This window comes from Telmatherina bonti (genome assembly GCF_933228915.1).
Source record: "Telmatherina bonti genome assembly, chromosome: 4".
NCBI classification, from domain to species: domain Eukaryota; kingdom Metazoa; phylum Chordata; class Actinopteri; order Atheriniformes; family Telmatherinidae; genus Telmatherina; species Telmatherina bonti.
In genome coordinates, this window is record NC_136622.1 from 20766029 (window position 1) to 20782604 (window position 16576).

At 40.7% G+C, this 16576-nt stretch overlaps 1 protein-coding gene across 2 annotated transcripts in view; it reads right to left on the reverse strand.

Annotated features, from left to right (window-relative positions):
• The window catches only part of rerea (arginine-glutamic acid dipeptide (RE) repeats a), a 94962-nt gene that overhangs the window by 59563 nt on the left and 18823 nt on the right, over nucleotides 1–16576 (reverse strand). For both annotated transcript variants that reach the window (XM_079239216.1, XM_079239215.1), the window contains exon 3: nucleotides 3177–3247. In XM_079239216.1, coding sequence (XP_079095342.1) covers nucleotides 3177–3247 — 71 coding nt within the window. The remainder of the gene's footprint in view (nucleotides 1–3176; nucleotides 3248–16576) is intronic.

The window sequence follows — 16576 nt, forward strand, 5'->3', positions numbered from 1 at the left end:
ATTGAGAGCAAACCGAAACTGGCCTTTGTGGGAAAACAAACTGACCTAACTGATCACACCAGAAAGACATGAACGGGCATCTTAATCAGGATTTCTTTTGTGCATTTAGGTCACCTTGACACAAATATGGTTAATTGTTTAATTCAATGCTGTTTGGCTCCACCATAAACCCGCCCTGTTTTACAGCATCAGTTTTCTATTATGCCGTGCAAGTTTATTTAAAAATGTTCCTTTTAAATCTTTATTCCAAAAACACATTTTCTGGTGCCTATTTATTTCAAGATGGTCATGGCAGAAGATTAATCGGTGGCAGCATTTTGGCATTTGGTCAAAATACTTAGTTTGTTCCTGCTTCTATGTAAAATGGTTGAAATGGCCTCCCAGCGGTCATCTTTGTATCTGGGCAGGCATGTTAGGAGGAAGGCGGGAGACTGAAATCTATATGGCCAGATCAATATGTCACAGAGGTTGCAGTGGGCACCACAGCTGCCACCGCTGAGTAAACAAGCCAGGGAAAATGATTGTCCTCCAAGTCAAGAATGACCCCAATCATGCTGCAGAATTGATTTTGCTCTACTCTTCTTTTTTTTTTGCATGTGTGATTGCTTAAAGACATTTCAGTGTGTGTATGTGTATTGAGGAGCACATGCTTGCAGTGCGACTGGGATCAGGATTATCCCAATGGAGAAATATACATCGTAAAAAAAAAAGAAAAAGAAGAAGATTTGGAGATAAAAAAGGGGCGGGATTGTATCCCTGCTCTTATCCACACAAGAGAGATTGATGGCTGCATTCATGTTTTCTACACGCCACTAATTGGATTCACAGGTCATTAGATAAAGTACACAAGTGAGCCTGTTCCAGCCTAAAGACTGGGGTAGATAGACAGGAAAATAGAGAAAGGTGCGAGGGGGGCCAATATTGATGAGGTTGTTTCGTTCAGGCCCAATAAGATTTCCTCCCCCTCAAATGCACCTCCAACACCCCATTCTACCAAACAGAGGGGGACTGATCGATAATTTGTGCAACAAAAAAAGTGTGTGGGGGGGGGGGGGGGGATGTTGAGGCAAGAAAAGAGAGAGAATAATATGTGGATGAATCTCAAGTTGCCTTTCTTTTGTCATTTCTTTTTAATATTTCATGGCAAGAGGAGGACAAGAGATGACACCAGCCATTATGTTTCACAAAAAGGCACAATAAATGGATGAACATTTCTTTTTTTCCTCCCAAAGGCACAATCCTGTGCCCCAGTTTTGAGTTACAGAGAGGATTCAAGTTTGACCAGAGAGATTTTAGTTCATGCCTACATGTGCAATTACGTAACGAAAGTCAGCCATCGTCCTGAAAAGGGGTTTCACGCTGCCAGTATGGTAGCAGTCTTTACGTGATGTGTCACCCTGTGACAAAGTGAGCTCACTGAAAAATGCTGTAGTTGTTTAAAAAGCCAGCGGGGCTTGTTGTTTTAACATTGGAGGACAAGGGTACAGTCTGCTCAAACACATACAAGCATGCAGATGGCTGTTCGTTAATTACAGATGGACTGGGGGAGGGAGAAAAAGAGAGAGAAAGCAACGCGAGCTGAAGAGAAAGGTCAGCTAATGCAGCCAGTTTTCTATCTTATACGCTGGACAATTACCTCTGTCTGGCCCAGACCTCTCCGGGCACGCTTAATCAAGGTGGAGATGCATGAGTTTTCATGCAAGAGTGTGTATGAGCACACAAAGGGTATCTCGCTAGCCTCAGCAATCTGCAGCTGCAATCCGATTAAAGCTGCGCTGCTTTGGGGCCTGTCTGCAAGGCTCACCTTAAAACTGCTTCTATACACAATAACTGCACCTTAATCACAAAACCACGGACACACACATACACATTTGTGTGATCAGTTTGTACACAGCTATTTACATTCACTCACTATTTCATCTTTTTTCCAGTGAGTTGTGTATGCGGCCAATGGACTTACTGTGACTTTTGGCAGCCATTGTGTTGGCCTCAGGGCCTGGATGCTCCTCACTGAATGTTTGTGCTCTGCTTGGACAGCCCATCTCTTAGAAAATGGGCAATAGTCCCTCCAGGAGGCTTAGCAGTACCTTCACTGGGCAAAACTATCCCATCAATCCCACATTCCAACAGTTGTTTCCCGTTAAATGGTGGTCATATTACCATAAATCTTCATCATAAATGACTTGCTTTTGGTTCACAGCAGTTAGAAACCATACAAAAGACCAATTAAAAACAATCACACTCAGTTGCATAATCAATTACAGGCTTCACTGATAAAAATGCATTTGGCCAACTTTGACCAGCAAATTTCCTCAGCCAAGAAGCAACAATTTGTCTGTGCGCACTGACCTCTGAGAAAACTCCAACACAGCGCAATCAATTATAACCAATGTCACAGAAATCACCCATTTCCACAATAAAGCCACTCAAGATCTGTATCTGTACTGTATCTTACTTGAACAAGATATTCTGCATAATCTGCATGGAGCCATGAAATATTCATGATTTATGTACATTGTGTCAGTCATTTACTGTGTTGCAAGCTAACAGCGTCTCCCAAACTGTAACACTGCCTTCTCTTTCATCTGCAAGAACAAAGAGCAATCTGTTGTGGGTGAACTCCAGAGCAACTTCTCTTTTAGAAAGATAGAGAATGCAGTGAGAGGAAAATCAATTCCGATTGTACGTGCATGTGTATGCAAAACATTTTAAATGCTGTCTTACTAAAAAACCAACACCACCTCACAAAACTGGCAAAGCCTGATGAATCAGCCATTCTCAGCAGCAACCTAAAAACTAATTTTATTCTTTATTGAGGGAAAAGGATCATTTTGGTACATTATATTGTTCATCAAATTGAGTATATCTGCAAACGTGTATATTTTCATGAACACATGTTGCCAGATTCCCAGAGGAATTTTAATTTTGTCCACACAAGAAACTTCATGTATAAGTCATTCTAGAATTAAACTGTTTGTCACTGGGATCAATTTAAAACTCCCAGCAGACTTTGTAGTGCACATGCAGCTGTACAGGTGGTATCCAATGGAATTTTTTTTTTCTTTTTTGAGAGCTATAGTGGTGCATTTTCCAGCATTGGACATGGAGCGGCTTGGTAGGGTTGTGTAAACACAAAAGGGCAGAAAGATAAGGATAGGAAGTTCAAATCTACTCACCAGCTTGAAATCCTGAATGCTACAAATGAAGTAAGGAGTATTGGGTCGCCGACTCTCAATGTACACACAATCTGCAAGAAAGAAAGAAAAGAAAAAAAAAAGAGGGGGGGGGGGGGGGGGGGGGGGTTAAAAATGATCACAGTTATCAAAGCTTTCATGTTTCTAAGCAGCCACAGTCAGTAATGCATTATTTTGTCTGCCGTTACCTTTGCTGAAAAGACATTTTTCTCCTTGAGTCAAATTCAATTGGAATGCGAGTAATAGGATTAAAGACTTTTGGAGCTCTACAAGGTTGCCTTTCCAAAGCAAACATTACGCCCAAGGGGAATTATGTTATTGTTCCACTCCATTTATACACCAGCAAGCAATACTGACTTTAACCTCATCATGCCCTAAAATCATCATTGTTGCAACCATGGACTCAACATTGAAGGGACAAAATCTACTGGGAGGTTTTGAACGTTTAAAAACTGGTGTTGTGAATGGGATGATATTCTTATCCAACACAAGGTGTCACATCAAATTCTATATATTTTTGTTTAATGCACCGTTAACCATTTGTATTTTCACACATTAAAACAGCACAACCCATAATTATCAGAAATCTAAACTTAAGAATAAAGAAAAGTGCAATTATCACCACGGTTGTTTATATATTTGAAATTAAGCTTGGGTAAACTGCAGTGGAGTTTGCTCCACCTTTCTCCTCTCCTCCCACCTATCACCATCCTATCTATTTATCCATTTGTTTGTATGAACACAGTTAAGGTTGAACAATAAAGCAATCTCTAAATTCTTTGATTAAATTCACATCGATCTTGATGATAAGCATGAAACACTTTCAGTCCATCTACCTACAAATCCAGCGAGGCATCCCTCAGCATGGCTGACATGCCAGTGGGCTGAGGAAGGAGAATGAGTGTAGCTGAACAGCCAAGCGGCAGCACCAAAATGGCTTTTGTTTAACTGGATATATATTGTGTAGGGCTGGGCGATCTGACTATATCGTTTGGACGATAGAAAAAGTTTATAGTTTCGTATGAGGCTCTATCATTTATGCCACAATAAAATGATTTACTGCAGTATTTTACGTCAAGATGCGCTTTACGGCATGCACGCTGCAATATATAAGGAAACATGGAGAAAGATGGTAGCAGACAAGTATCAGAGCAGCGTAATTCACTAAAAGATGACCAGCCAACCAAAACGGATGAGTTGTTCATAAAAGAGGGGAAATTTCTGTCACATGGATGAGGTTTGGATATAAAAAGACCGATGTAGAACCAGCGTCAGTACGAATACACACGCTTGGTATTGAGCCGATACTGATATCGATATCGGTGCATCCCCAGTTCCTGCTGATGGAAGATAACTGCTACCATTGCCAAGCACATCTGACACATAACTGATGACTGACACAAAATTACACAAACAATTCTATACTGTTATGTATATGTTATGGGGATATAAAATGAGCTATATTGGGATACAACATTTTGGTAATTTTGCCCAGCCCTAATACTGTGTATGCAATATTTACATGTAATACTTACATATTTTACTTTTAAATTAGAAAGTAATGACTGTTTAACTACGATGCACAAATCCAACAACATACCAAATGTAACCAATCAAAACCAGCTGCTAGTTGTGGGTTCTTGTCAGACCAGAGTTGGTTCAACTTGCAAATGTTATGAGTACAAATTTGCTTCGTCGTGGGCTATTAATGTCAATACCTTCATGTACAGTCTCTACTGAGGCTCCCAACAGTTTATACTAATCTTGAAAATCTTGGTATAAGCATATAGGATGTCTCTGCCACACAATGTGTGTTTTTCCTGCAGTTAGATGTCTTAGTATCACCTGTGAACATATAGCAATCAGTGCTTGTAAAAAAAAAAAAAAAAAAAAAAAAATTCACAACCAGGCATTTATAAGAGTATTAATGAAAACTAAATGGTGATATGAAAAACATTATGCAGCATTTAAAAAGCAGAGCAAGTGTGGTTTAAAAGCCTTTCACTCTGTCACAAAGGGTTGTTGGATTAGTTAAATCAAGTGAAAGATAGTCCAATTGGTTTTATACGGCAACTACAGCTTCTCATCTCTTTAGTCGAGTTTTTAATTTTATACATATTTAAAGTATACAGAAAAGGATGTCTCCCACTGATATGTCATATCTAATTAGGTTTGGATTAGTTTAAGTGAAAAAAAAATAAGACTAATTTTCTTGGCTTTGATTCCTTTTTAAAACAGTGCTTGATAATGTCAGCAGCAACTCTAACATTGGCTATGGTTACATGGTGAGTTTAGATTCAGAATTATTAACTCAGAATTAAATAATTCAGAATGAACGTATTCTCCTACGAGTTTACATGAAAATATTAATTCCGAATAAAGGTTTATATGAAACATATCCTTACTTAATTCCTCTTTAGAGCGGCAGGTTGGGAAGGGTTCTAATTGGACAGAGGGTGCACATGACGTTAGGGCTGCTCTATGGCAAAAATTATAATCACGATTATTTTGGCTGAAATTGAGATCTCGATTATTTAACACGATTATCTTTTTATCTTTAACATTTTTTATTTTTTACATTAAAGCGTGACTTTAAAAAATGTCTTTAGGATTCCACATATTTTAGAAAACAAACAAATAACATGAAGCTTTGTCTTGACAAAGTGCAAATACTGATGTAAACTGAAATGATAAATATAAGTAATGATTAAACAACGCTGCGCGTTGTGGTGTTCCTCATCCGGCATCGGGCGTTATAACCGTCTAACACACAGTTCCAAGTTGTTTAATCCGCTTATACCATGGTCCCACATAGTAAACATTTTATAACAAATTTGTATTTCTTTTTCTACAACATTTGCTGAAGTATAGGAACTATATCATGTTGGCCTCGATGTACGTTTTATGCCAAACAACCGCTGTCAGGCTACAGCGTGTTTCTTTCATTCACCTGTTAAAAGACAGCTGATCTGAACCAGCTAATTAACACGTTGCTATAGCAACGCCCTGTAACGGAGGGATATTACAGTGTTTAACTAACCGAACTACGTGTGCGTTTATATGAAAATAATGCAGCCAGTTCTCACTGACAATGGTATAAACTATGTTGTAGTGAACTTTCACAACCTACTGCAGTTTTTCTACATTGACCTGCAGCGCCGACTGAGACTGGCTGCCTGGGAGTGCTTTAGAACGGGGAGAAGCTCCGGCTGCTCGTTCATTACAGTAACTGCAGAACAATATGTGCCTTCAAGGCAGTTGCCAAAACACCAGAAAAGTCTCTAATAACTCCAGTAAGTTGCTAGATTTGTTGCTAGTTGCTTTTAAGAAAAAAAAAGTTGCTAGATTTGGCGAGAAACACGCCAAGTTGGCAACAGTAGCTGAATAAAACCAAAGCGGCTGTGGGAGGAGTTTAAAGCATAGCGCTGCAACACCAGTGACGCTCAATTAGCAACTGAAGACAGCAGGAGAGGAAACTGCAAAGAGAAAAATAATCGCACCCTTTTATTTTTATAATTGTTCAAAACCCAGATCGGAATTGAGATAAAAATCTGATTAATCGCCCAGCCCTACATGACCTATACCAGAAATAAACAAAGTTGGCTCTGTGCTTCTCGTCTTTTCAGTCGTAACTTGTAAAAACTACCAAATAAGCACCAGTTTTGTCGCAATTTTTATTATAACTTGAACCAATGAAAACCAGCTGCTAGTTGTGGGTTCCTGTAGTATGCTCAACACGAGCATACTACATTTTTTGCAGCAACTGAGACTGAGAAGAAAGATAGACCACCAAACATGGGAGACAAAACAACGCGCATCATCGGAACAGCACAAGGTAACGAGTACGCATTGAATGACCAGAATTAACTTAGAGCGGAACTAAAGTTTACACGACAGAGGAATTAAAAAGTTCGGAAATAAAACGTGAATAAACCAGCCACTTACATTGGAATGAAATTTAATTCCGAATAGAAATTTGCATTAGGGTATAAGTGTTTACATGGTCATTTTTCATCAGTTTGAAGTGGAATTAACTTTCCTTCGGATTTAAACAGGAATTAAAACTCCCATGTAAACGTAGGAATTGTGTGAAAAGAAGTGACTGTGGCCAACAATGTTGTTAAATTGAATGTGACTGGTGGTATGGCCAGGTCGTGAACTCTCATCTCCTTAACAAAAACATTCACGCTGCAGAGAGGACAAAAACACACAGCCACTTCTGTGGAGAAGAAAAGGAGGAGGCGGCGGGGGGAAATGGCTAATGGTTACTGCTAAAGCTGTCACAGCACTTTTCAGACACAGCCAGGTGTTGTTAGAAGTCTCATAGCAAGAGAGATTTAAAATCACAAGTCACCAACGTTTCTTCTTAGCTGAGACAAAAAAAAAATAAAATAAAATCACCACTTTGCGCAAAATATACTTACTTTGGCCTAAATAGTATCCTTATTTATACAACAGGCAAAAAATTGAAAACACGCACACACATCCCAGTAAGAGGATGCAGAAACCGTTGGTGCAGTGGAACCTTTCATTTCATACATGTTCAGAAAGGAAGACAATGATTTTGTAGCTTTAAAAAAACCCATAATAGGTAAGGTTTAGACTGACAATGCAAACTCACATCATCAAAACACAAGCTGAGCTGTTCCATGCGGAAGACCTAAACCACACTCTCCCAAACAAAAGGTCTGCAGTTACCTTTTTTCAATGACTGACACTGCCATCATCTGTTATTTATTTGTTTGTGTCAACACAGTTATCGATCTGGCTGAGGTTTATCTTACTGCTTGCAGGGGAAAAACGGGGTGGCAAAGATATTAAATGGCTCTGACACCCAAGATACCATTTGTAGAGGGGTTGGTGTGTACAAGTGCGCCTCTGACATCATTGGCTTTGTTTTTTGAGAGCTTTTGTGTGTGTGTGTGTGTGTGTGTGTGTGTGCGTGTGTGTGTGTGTAACCCCAGGGTGGGCTTGTTATCTGCTGTGAGCTGAATGAGCTGTTCTAAAGGGAGGGTGGGGGGACTTTATCGCCCACAGTCTGAGTGACGTATTATATCTCTCTCACTACTGCCCTCTTCCCTCTTTTCCCCCTCTCCTTCCTATACTCCCTCCTCTACTACACCATCCCTGGAAGTCATTTACAAGATAACATGAATGAAAATATCCATCAGTGCTATTGTGTGATCTGTGAGCAACGCGGGGTCTGTGTGTGTGTTGAGAGACAGGATGAAGCGGGAAGGGGAGGAGGAGGGAGCAGGACGGAGGGCTGTGGGGGGAGGGCAGAGAACAAAAGAGTCTAATCTGAATGAGATGACATGTTTTGGAGGAGTCAAATCGGGGGAATTAGGGTTTAGTATCCCCTCACCTTGGCAGCAAATTCATTTAGAGAGGCCAGATCTCCGTGTCTGCACCCATGAGCACATCAACAGGCATAAAGAACAGACAGTGAGAATGAAAAAGATAGGTGGTGATGGAGGGGGGGGCTAGTTTAATCATTCAGACAGAATGCAAGTCTCTTCTTCGAATGTCAGAGCACATTTTAAATTAATTTTGGGCACTAAAAGTCTACTACCTCCAGGGCATTTCTCTGAAAGTGACTATAACACAAAAGTTAAATCCGAGTTAACGCTTCAAAATCTGTTGAATGAATGAAAAAGAGGCAATAGAGCTCAGGGAGGTTGTGTCGAATAAAAAGTGTGTGTGCGTGCGCACGTCTGAGTGGAATGAGATGGGAAACCCGGCTCCTTAAGGGTCTGTGTGGCTTGTTAAACATTCCTGCCATTTTGTGCATTTGGAAGTGGGTCTCCTTGTTCAAGTGGAGAGGTGGAAAGGGGAGGGACAAGAGAGGTTTAACTATGGTGGGGGCCTATATGGGGGATGGGCAGTATTTTTAAGTATCGAAGTGTGCTGCTGTATGGATATAGCCTTCACTGGATCTGAGGGGAGACTACAGCATTAGTGGATGGATGCTGTCATTCCCTCTGCAGCTGCAAGTTTAACAACTTAAGTCCATTTCTGACTCAGACAAAGGCTCAGAGCTCAGTACTTTGACAAAGGATGATAACTGTGAAACTACTGAGTACAATTCTTAGGACCCAAACACATTACCGCAACCTTACTTTGGTGGACATTGTGCTTCCAATTACACTATCACAACCGATTTCAAGCAACTGCAAATGGATTGTTATAACCCCATGACACACAGATACTCAATTTTTTCCAGCTGAAGTTCTTGTTCAGTCTGCCATTCTCTTAAGGCTGCCAGGCATAGCTAATCTAAAACACACCTACCCTCAGTAAAAGACCCTTGTCTGTTTCAAACAAATAAGATGCTGTTTAATTTGCTGCAGTATTCCAGCAGAAGGGAGGGGAGGGGAGGGGTGGGGAAGTCTCAGATAATGCCCGTGTGGCTTTTTACAAGCCAAAAACAATGAGCAAGTCACACTGTGAACATGGTCTTATATGCCATGTTTTGTAAACAGTGCTGTGGAAAAAAAAAAAGGAGGGGGTGAGGGGAGTCATAATGCAAGACAGGGTTATTAAATAAAAGAAGAATGTTTATTTAGGTGGTTAGTATTAGGCATGAAGCACCTGGATTGTTAAAAGTGGTGTCAGGCTAAAATTGACAGAGCACACACACAGACAGGCGTACAACAAAGGAGTGTGTGGCTTCAGAAAAGCTATCCCTTCCTTTAGTCTACCGATCCTAAAATTAAGCAGCACAAAGAATGTAATGATGGAAGCACAGGCGTGTGAGACTAGAGGGCGAATAAAGACAAAGAACTCGCAAGAAAAAAAAAAGGAGACCTGCATTACATCTGATTCATCACAGACTCCAGCAGCTCGATCAAGACCAGTTCATGGCCAAGGCTACCTTGTACTACATCCTGCTGGGTTTGTCCCAGTAGGGTGGGATTATAAGCAGTCAAGGCCTGAAGGTGCAAGGACACGATTCTTCCACAGTTTCTCTTCCTCTATTCTCCTCCACTAACACAACAAGTCTCTCTTCTTCTCTCTGGAAAAGCAGTGGGAAATACCTGGCAAGTGATACCATCAGCTCTCTACAATGAGGGCAGACCTACAGCTGACTGAGCTCCTGGGGGAGAACAGAGGCTCTTTGACAACCCCACCTCCCACAACCCTCTCTTTTCCCTCTCGACTAGCCCACGCTTTCTCGTTTAGCAGTCGGCAGGTGGTTGGATTTCACTAAAAAGCCCTTTTCTCAGAGTCCCTGGTGTGGGGAAAGACAGCAGAGCAGAGAGGGTCTTTTAAAAATAGATCTGTTCAGTTAACGACACGCTACAGATTCACACTGCTGTGTTTCAATCGGAAATGACTCCCAGGGTTTGTCCCTTATGTAAGCTTGGCTAGAAATTGCGAAGTGATTGACAACTAGCCTTTGTAGGACAGGATATGTGCTATGCTAATGTGCTGTAGCACTTGTCTTGGCTCCTGATGAACAATCCTACATTTACTGCACCGTATTGTACCGGTTGGAATTAGGTGTTTACATGGTCATTTTTCACCAGTTTCTTGCGGAATTAACTTTATTCAGAATTAAAAGAGGAATTAAAACTGCCATGTAAACGTAGCCACTGTCTCACAGGAGCTCCAGGATTTAAAAAGGAGAATTTCTTCTCAATAATATACCATTGTTTTTTTAAAAACTAGGTATACAATCATTGTATACAAGTTTGTGATTAGCTGCAAAACCAAGAATTCTGTGAAGCTCCTACACACCCAATAAGGTTGATAAGTTTTCAATGCAACGTGTCCCTGGGACCCACAAGTGGCAATTTGAGAATATAATTGGAAAATTTAACATGTCTTCATTTAAAAAAAAAACAAAAAACCCAAAACATATATATTTTCTTCTTTTTCTTAAATTGAAGTGTTAAATTCCTTTGAGTTTTTTTTGAGCTGATCAGAGTCAGGGAGGTGTTCGGGGCGGTGGAAGGAAGAAAATACAACAGCAATAGTCTGCTGAATAGTGAAGAGAAGAGGAAGAGGAACGAGAAGAAGAGGACGCAGAGACCGTTGGCACCCAATGGAGACATAAAAAAAGTTAAGAACAGATAAAAATCTTTGTGGTTTAATGCTTTTTCGGATGGTGTTCTTGGACAGTTGTAAACAATTCCATAGCAGTAAATTACCGCAACCAACTAGTTTCTAAAGACAAAAGACTTAGTGAACATAAAACCATTGCATGCTGGCCACGAAGTTTGAATAAAAAAGAATAAATAGTTAAAGTGTGTGTGTGTTTGTTTCAGACAGGCTCCTGTTGTGAAGCATGCCGTGCATGTACACAAGCAACGTCCCCCCAGAGTCTGTGGTGGTTGCAGCACCAGCTGTCCACATCAACAACTTCCTCAACATTCATAAAAAGAAAGTATCTTTCTTAGTGGAGAAGGCTTTTTTTCCCTATATTCTGCACTCACAATGAAAGTCAGCACTTTCTACTGGGAATTCACCTCATCATGTCTAGTCTTAAGAGACATGATGAGGCAGCCAGCCTAGGACATACACCCAAGTAGAAGGGTGGAAAAAGTGTGCATGCGTGTGAGTGTTTGGTGATGGGAGGGTGGGGGGTCTCCATTTTAAATTTGCAAGCCAGCCAGCCAAATAGGAAGGAAGGAGACATGCTATGGCAGCCAGCCACCAGCGACAAGCACAGTCCAACTACAGTGAAGAGAAGGGATGAGCACAGGGAATAGTATTGTGTGTGCACTAAACTGAGCTGCTGAGTGTCCTTATCAGATACAAGAAACATAAATGCCATCTAGATACAAAAGTCACACTAATGTTGTTTAATCGCATTTAGTTTTAATTATGAGCCTTGATAAGATTATGCAAAATTAACAGTGATATCCTTGCGAGGACTGGCGAGCTGTCCAGGGTGTAGCCTGCCTTTCAACCAAGGACAGCTGGGTTAGGCTCCAGCTTCCCTGTGACCCTTCATCGGATTAAGCGGTTAGGAAAATGAATGAATGAATGAACAATGATATCCACCGAGACGTTGTATGAATATTTATTTAATCTTTTAGCTTTGATTGGAGAGTCAGGCTTTGTCATTAACTTTTTTCTTCCTCTAGGGTTAAAGTGCAGACTCTTTGGTAGCCAATAAATGCACAAAAATGATGCCTTTGCCACTCTTTCACAATTTCAACCCAATGAGTGGAATATGTCCATGCCATGAAGGGAAAAATAATTGAAAAACCAGAAAATTTATTTTCAGGTAGACCTGACCAACCGAGGGGAGTCCATATCGTATGCTTTGTCAAATCCAGATGGTACCTTTTTTTTTTTTTTTTTTTTTGACTGAGCAGTGTATAATCATAGTCTACTTTGTATATCTGCTATTGTGTCCATACACTTGTGTTACAGTTTAGCTGTTCGTGCACATAATTACTGGTTATCAGAGTTTGTATAAATGTATGTGTACTGACTTTTCTGTAGTATCTCCCTGCTTCTAGGGTGTCTCCTATTGATCCCCCCGGGCAGTGTGTATAATCTCTAAAGAGAAGATCTATAATCTAAGGTGGGGGTTGTATGAGTGTAGAGAACAGGCTCGGAGGTGTCTAGCCAGGCCTGGAGAAGTGGTGAAAGCTCAGCCACAGGGTACAGATCGATCAGGCATGTCTGCTTGGCCTGCATTTGGCTGTTCACTACGGTGGCTGGACACCACCACCAGATATACTGTTCTATGCCTTTTAAAAACAGCAGCAGAGCTTGAGTTAGCTGCAGGCCCACCTTCTGGCCACTTGCACTTCACTTCCCACCCTTCCCCATCCAATCGATGTGCACTAAGCCGCCTGAACCCATCTTCAAGGGATAGAAAGGCTAAGCAGAGATTGGAGGGTGGATGGAGACTGGGAGGTTTTCAATACTGCCTTACCTGTTATTTGTTATGAGACGACACACATCTGTATGTTTCTAAATCTCCCTCTGACAAAAGCAATCAAAACAACAAATGGTTCAGAATTCATTTCAGTTTCTGCACTGCTCTACATCACAGCCCTTCTCTCTTCATGTCTCGGGTGGCGTAAATCCTTCACTGAGGGTGGTCAGTTTTACATATTGTGTGTCACTAGACGGCTATAAAGGGATTTAACATTTAGTAAAGCATAATCCATTGCAGGATTTGTGCCTGTCTAAGCTGCCCACATCAAATCTGATTGCAAGAAGGCTGCTACCAATGGCCAAGCAGGAAGAAAGCAAGCACACATACATGCGCGCGCACATACTGTTCATCACTTGAACAATAAGGAGAGGAGACAGCAGGAAGGCAGTTGGTAAGGTGGAGGATCTTCCATGTTGACACCAGGAGGTAAATTACAAATGAGTGTACGGTTGCTGAGGCTGTCAGTACTGGGTTAAGGCTCACTCCTAATCTAAACCGATCTAACAGCTCCAGCCCTCATGGCAGGAGTGGGATGTGACATTCAAGCCCCTCTAAACCTGTCAAACTAATTGAGGGAGAAGACAGGAAACAAATATTGCACATCAAGAAGACGGTGACAGTGCCGTTTGCGTCAATGTGCAAACAGAGATAATGGGTAAAATTAATCAGCTGAGATGGTTGAATTTGTTTTGAATGTTTCACTGATGCAATTCACTTACTCCATTTTCTTTAGGGGGGTTTATGAAAAATAAACAAAACCGAAACAAACACACACACAAAAAAAGAGAATCCTTTCACCCCTGCAATGACTGTTTATAGTGCCTTTCACCACACAAAAAAGCTAAAACAATCCCCAGTGATGTCACTTTTCTAATTGACTGGGAAAGGGTATGATTTATATTTAAATGTGTGTTTAAAAACTCTACAGTACACAAGAATAGTCATCAGATGCAATTCCAACTGGGAGTGAGGTAAAGCTGACACCTGGGGAGACCCGCTAACTTTCAGTATGTGCTGTGCTCTGGGGGTTGCAAGAGTGAGAGAAGCCTTGACATAGGTTTTACCAACTAAGTTCACCGACCCAAGAATGTCCATTGGAACTGAAACAGACGGGAGAACCAACCCACAAATAAAAGAGACACCAGTTTAACCAGTTTTCACTGTCCCTGGCTTCCTCACCAATCCTATAATGCAGAAGTTCTCAAACAAGGGTTCCCAAGATAATTGCAAGGGGTCACCAGCTCTTTAAAAAAAAGAAAAAGAAAATATAGCCCACTTTTTAATAATAAGTTGCTTTTGTTTTTGTTTTTTTTAAGGGCTGTCAAAATGAACCCCTAAATGAAAAGAGGTTAATCTGTAATATTAATGGAGAAATTTTTAAAGGCATTAATGCATAAATAAAAAGAAGACCTTAGCATATCAGCAAGAGAAGCTGATTTGGACCACTCTATTTTCCTTATTTAAGAAGTATGATTTTTTTTTTTTTTTAAATTTAGAATATTTTGTCATTCAATGTCCAGAAACAAAGTTATTACTGGTACTATTTTAAAAAATCAATAATTGGCATTAACCTGGTGCGATACAGCAGTTTTTGGCATTTGATTGCTTTGTAACAGCTGTTAATATAATTCACCAAGAACCACTTTACTCTTATTTATGGTAATTCCGATGATTTCAAGTCTTATACTTAAAGGATGACCTATTTAAGATATCACACAATTACCCACTCAGTCATTGCATGGAGAAGGGGGGGGGGGGGATTGTTGTGAACACCAATAAATGTTATCTTGGAGGCCATGGCTCAAAAAGTTTGACAACCTCTGTTATAATGTATAATACTGATGAAAACACTAAATTATTTTAAAAAAAAACAATGCTCATTAGAAAAATCAAGCCCACTAAAGCTTATAGAAAAGTCAAATATCATTCCTCTCAGTCGTGGTAGTATGCAGGCAGGGCTGTATCTGGAGTCAAAGACAATAAGTTCACTGTGTATTTGCGTGAATGTGTGTACATTAAGACGGTTAAAGAAGATCACCCAACACACTGGCTGTTATTTTCTAAGTCTTCCAATTAAACACTCAATCAACATGAGCTTTTCCTTCCACTACTTGACCTTTTGCTGGTTCCTAGATAAATGAAAAGACACAGCGGAAATTATTTAGTTGCAAGGCTGATAGCCCTGAGCTACAGGAGAGAGAAGACAAGCTGACTGGCTTTCCTTCAGTCGCTAAGTGCTGACTTTCTCACCTGTAATTCAACCAGGTTATAAAAGGTATGTGAATGTGCAAACATGTTTACAGCTGTGGAAAATGTTGATTCTCTATCCCCATTTTTCTGACTAAATCATGACATGGTACCAGCTAGAGAAAAAAAAAAACCCACCTCCATGAAAGTGGAGTATCTTTTGGCCCCAGAGGAGATAGCATACTTTCAGTGAGTCAGACGGTGTTAGGATGAAATCATTATCATGGCTGTCGTCACGATCACATCATCTACTGAAGCACCACTTTGCTTTATTGACTTAGCTCAAGACAAAGCTCAGAGAGGGTCATTGAATTGATTGCATGATGCATCGGCCTCTAGCCTGAGGGAGTGTTTCTGCTTTTAGTGAGTTGATACTTTTGAGTCTGCAATTCCTCTGCAGAGATAGATGGTTCTTAAGGAGAATCAATTATTGATCAATTAAGTTTTTGTTTCTTGATTCCTAAAGCAAGCCTACTAAGATCAAAGTGTGGCGTACAATAGCCTTTCCACTAGCAGCTACTAAGCCCTACCCTATTTCAGCAGACACCACACAACCTTGTTTCAATAGTTTCCATAAAAGTTGAGGTGCTCAAAGTGTAGGTGGGATCACCATAGCAAAGCATTAAGTCATTTATTTGCTACACACATGGCACAACAATTGAGGACGTTGAGGTCATGCTTTACCTGCAGGTCAGTCTATGACTTGTAATCAGGTGAGCAAAGCTTGGAAATTACTCTCATGACTCATCCTGACGTCAAATTCTGGTCAATAGTGGCCTGCAGAGGTGGCAATTCCCGGTCCAGAAAGTAAAAGTCCTGCCATGTTTTTGGATCTACCATCTACCTGTACATTTAGAACAGGTGTCTTCACAACAGGCTCGTTTACCTGGCAAATAAACTCTGCTCATTAAATTCAGCTCATTTGGTGACTGGTCGGAACAGCTGCCGGACAGGACTTTTACTTTCTGGACCAGGAATTGCCACTTCTGGTGGCCCGTAAACTATACACACCACATTTCAGCCCAACTCTGCACCTTAAAGGCCCATTTATGCTCCCTTATGTCCGTAAACGGGGCATCTGTTTCAAATGCTTTCACACGTATTGGCCCATTTGTGTTTCTTTTCTTATGCCACAGTCTTCATTCATCAGAGGGTAGAACTGAGTTCAGAGTTCGCTGTAATTTGTTGGTAGGGGTAATTTATTGTTAAGTTGTTTACAACCATCCAAAAAGAC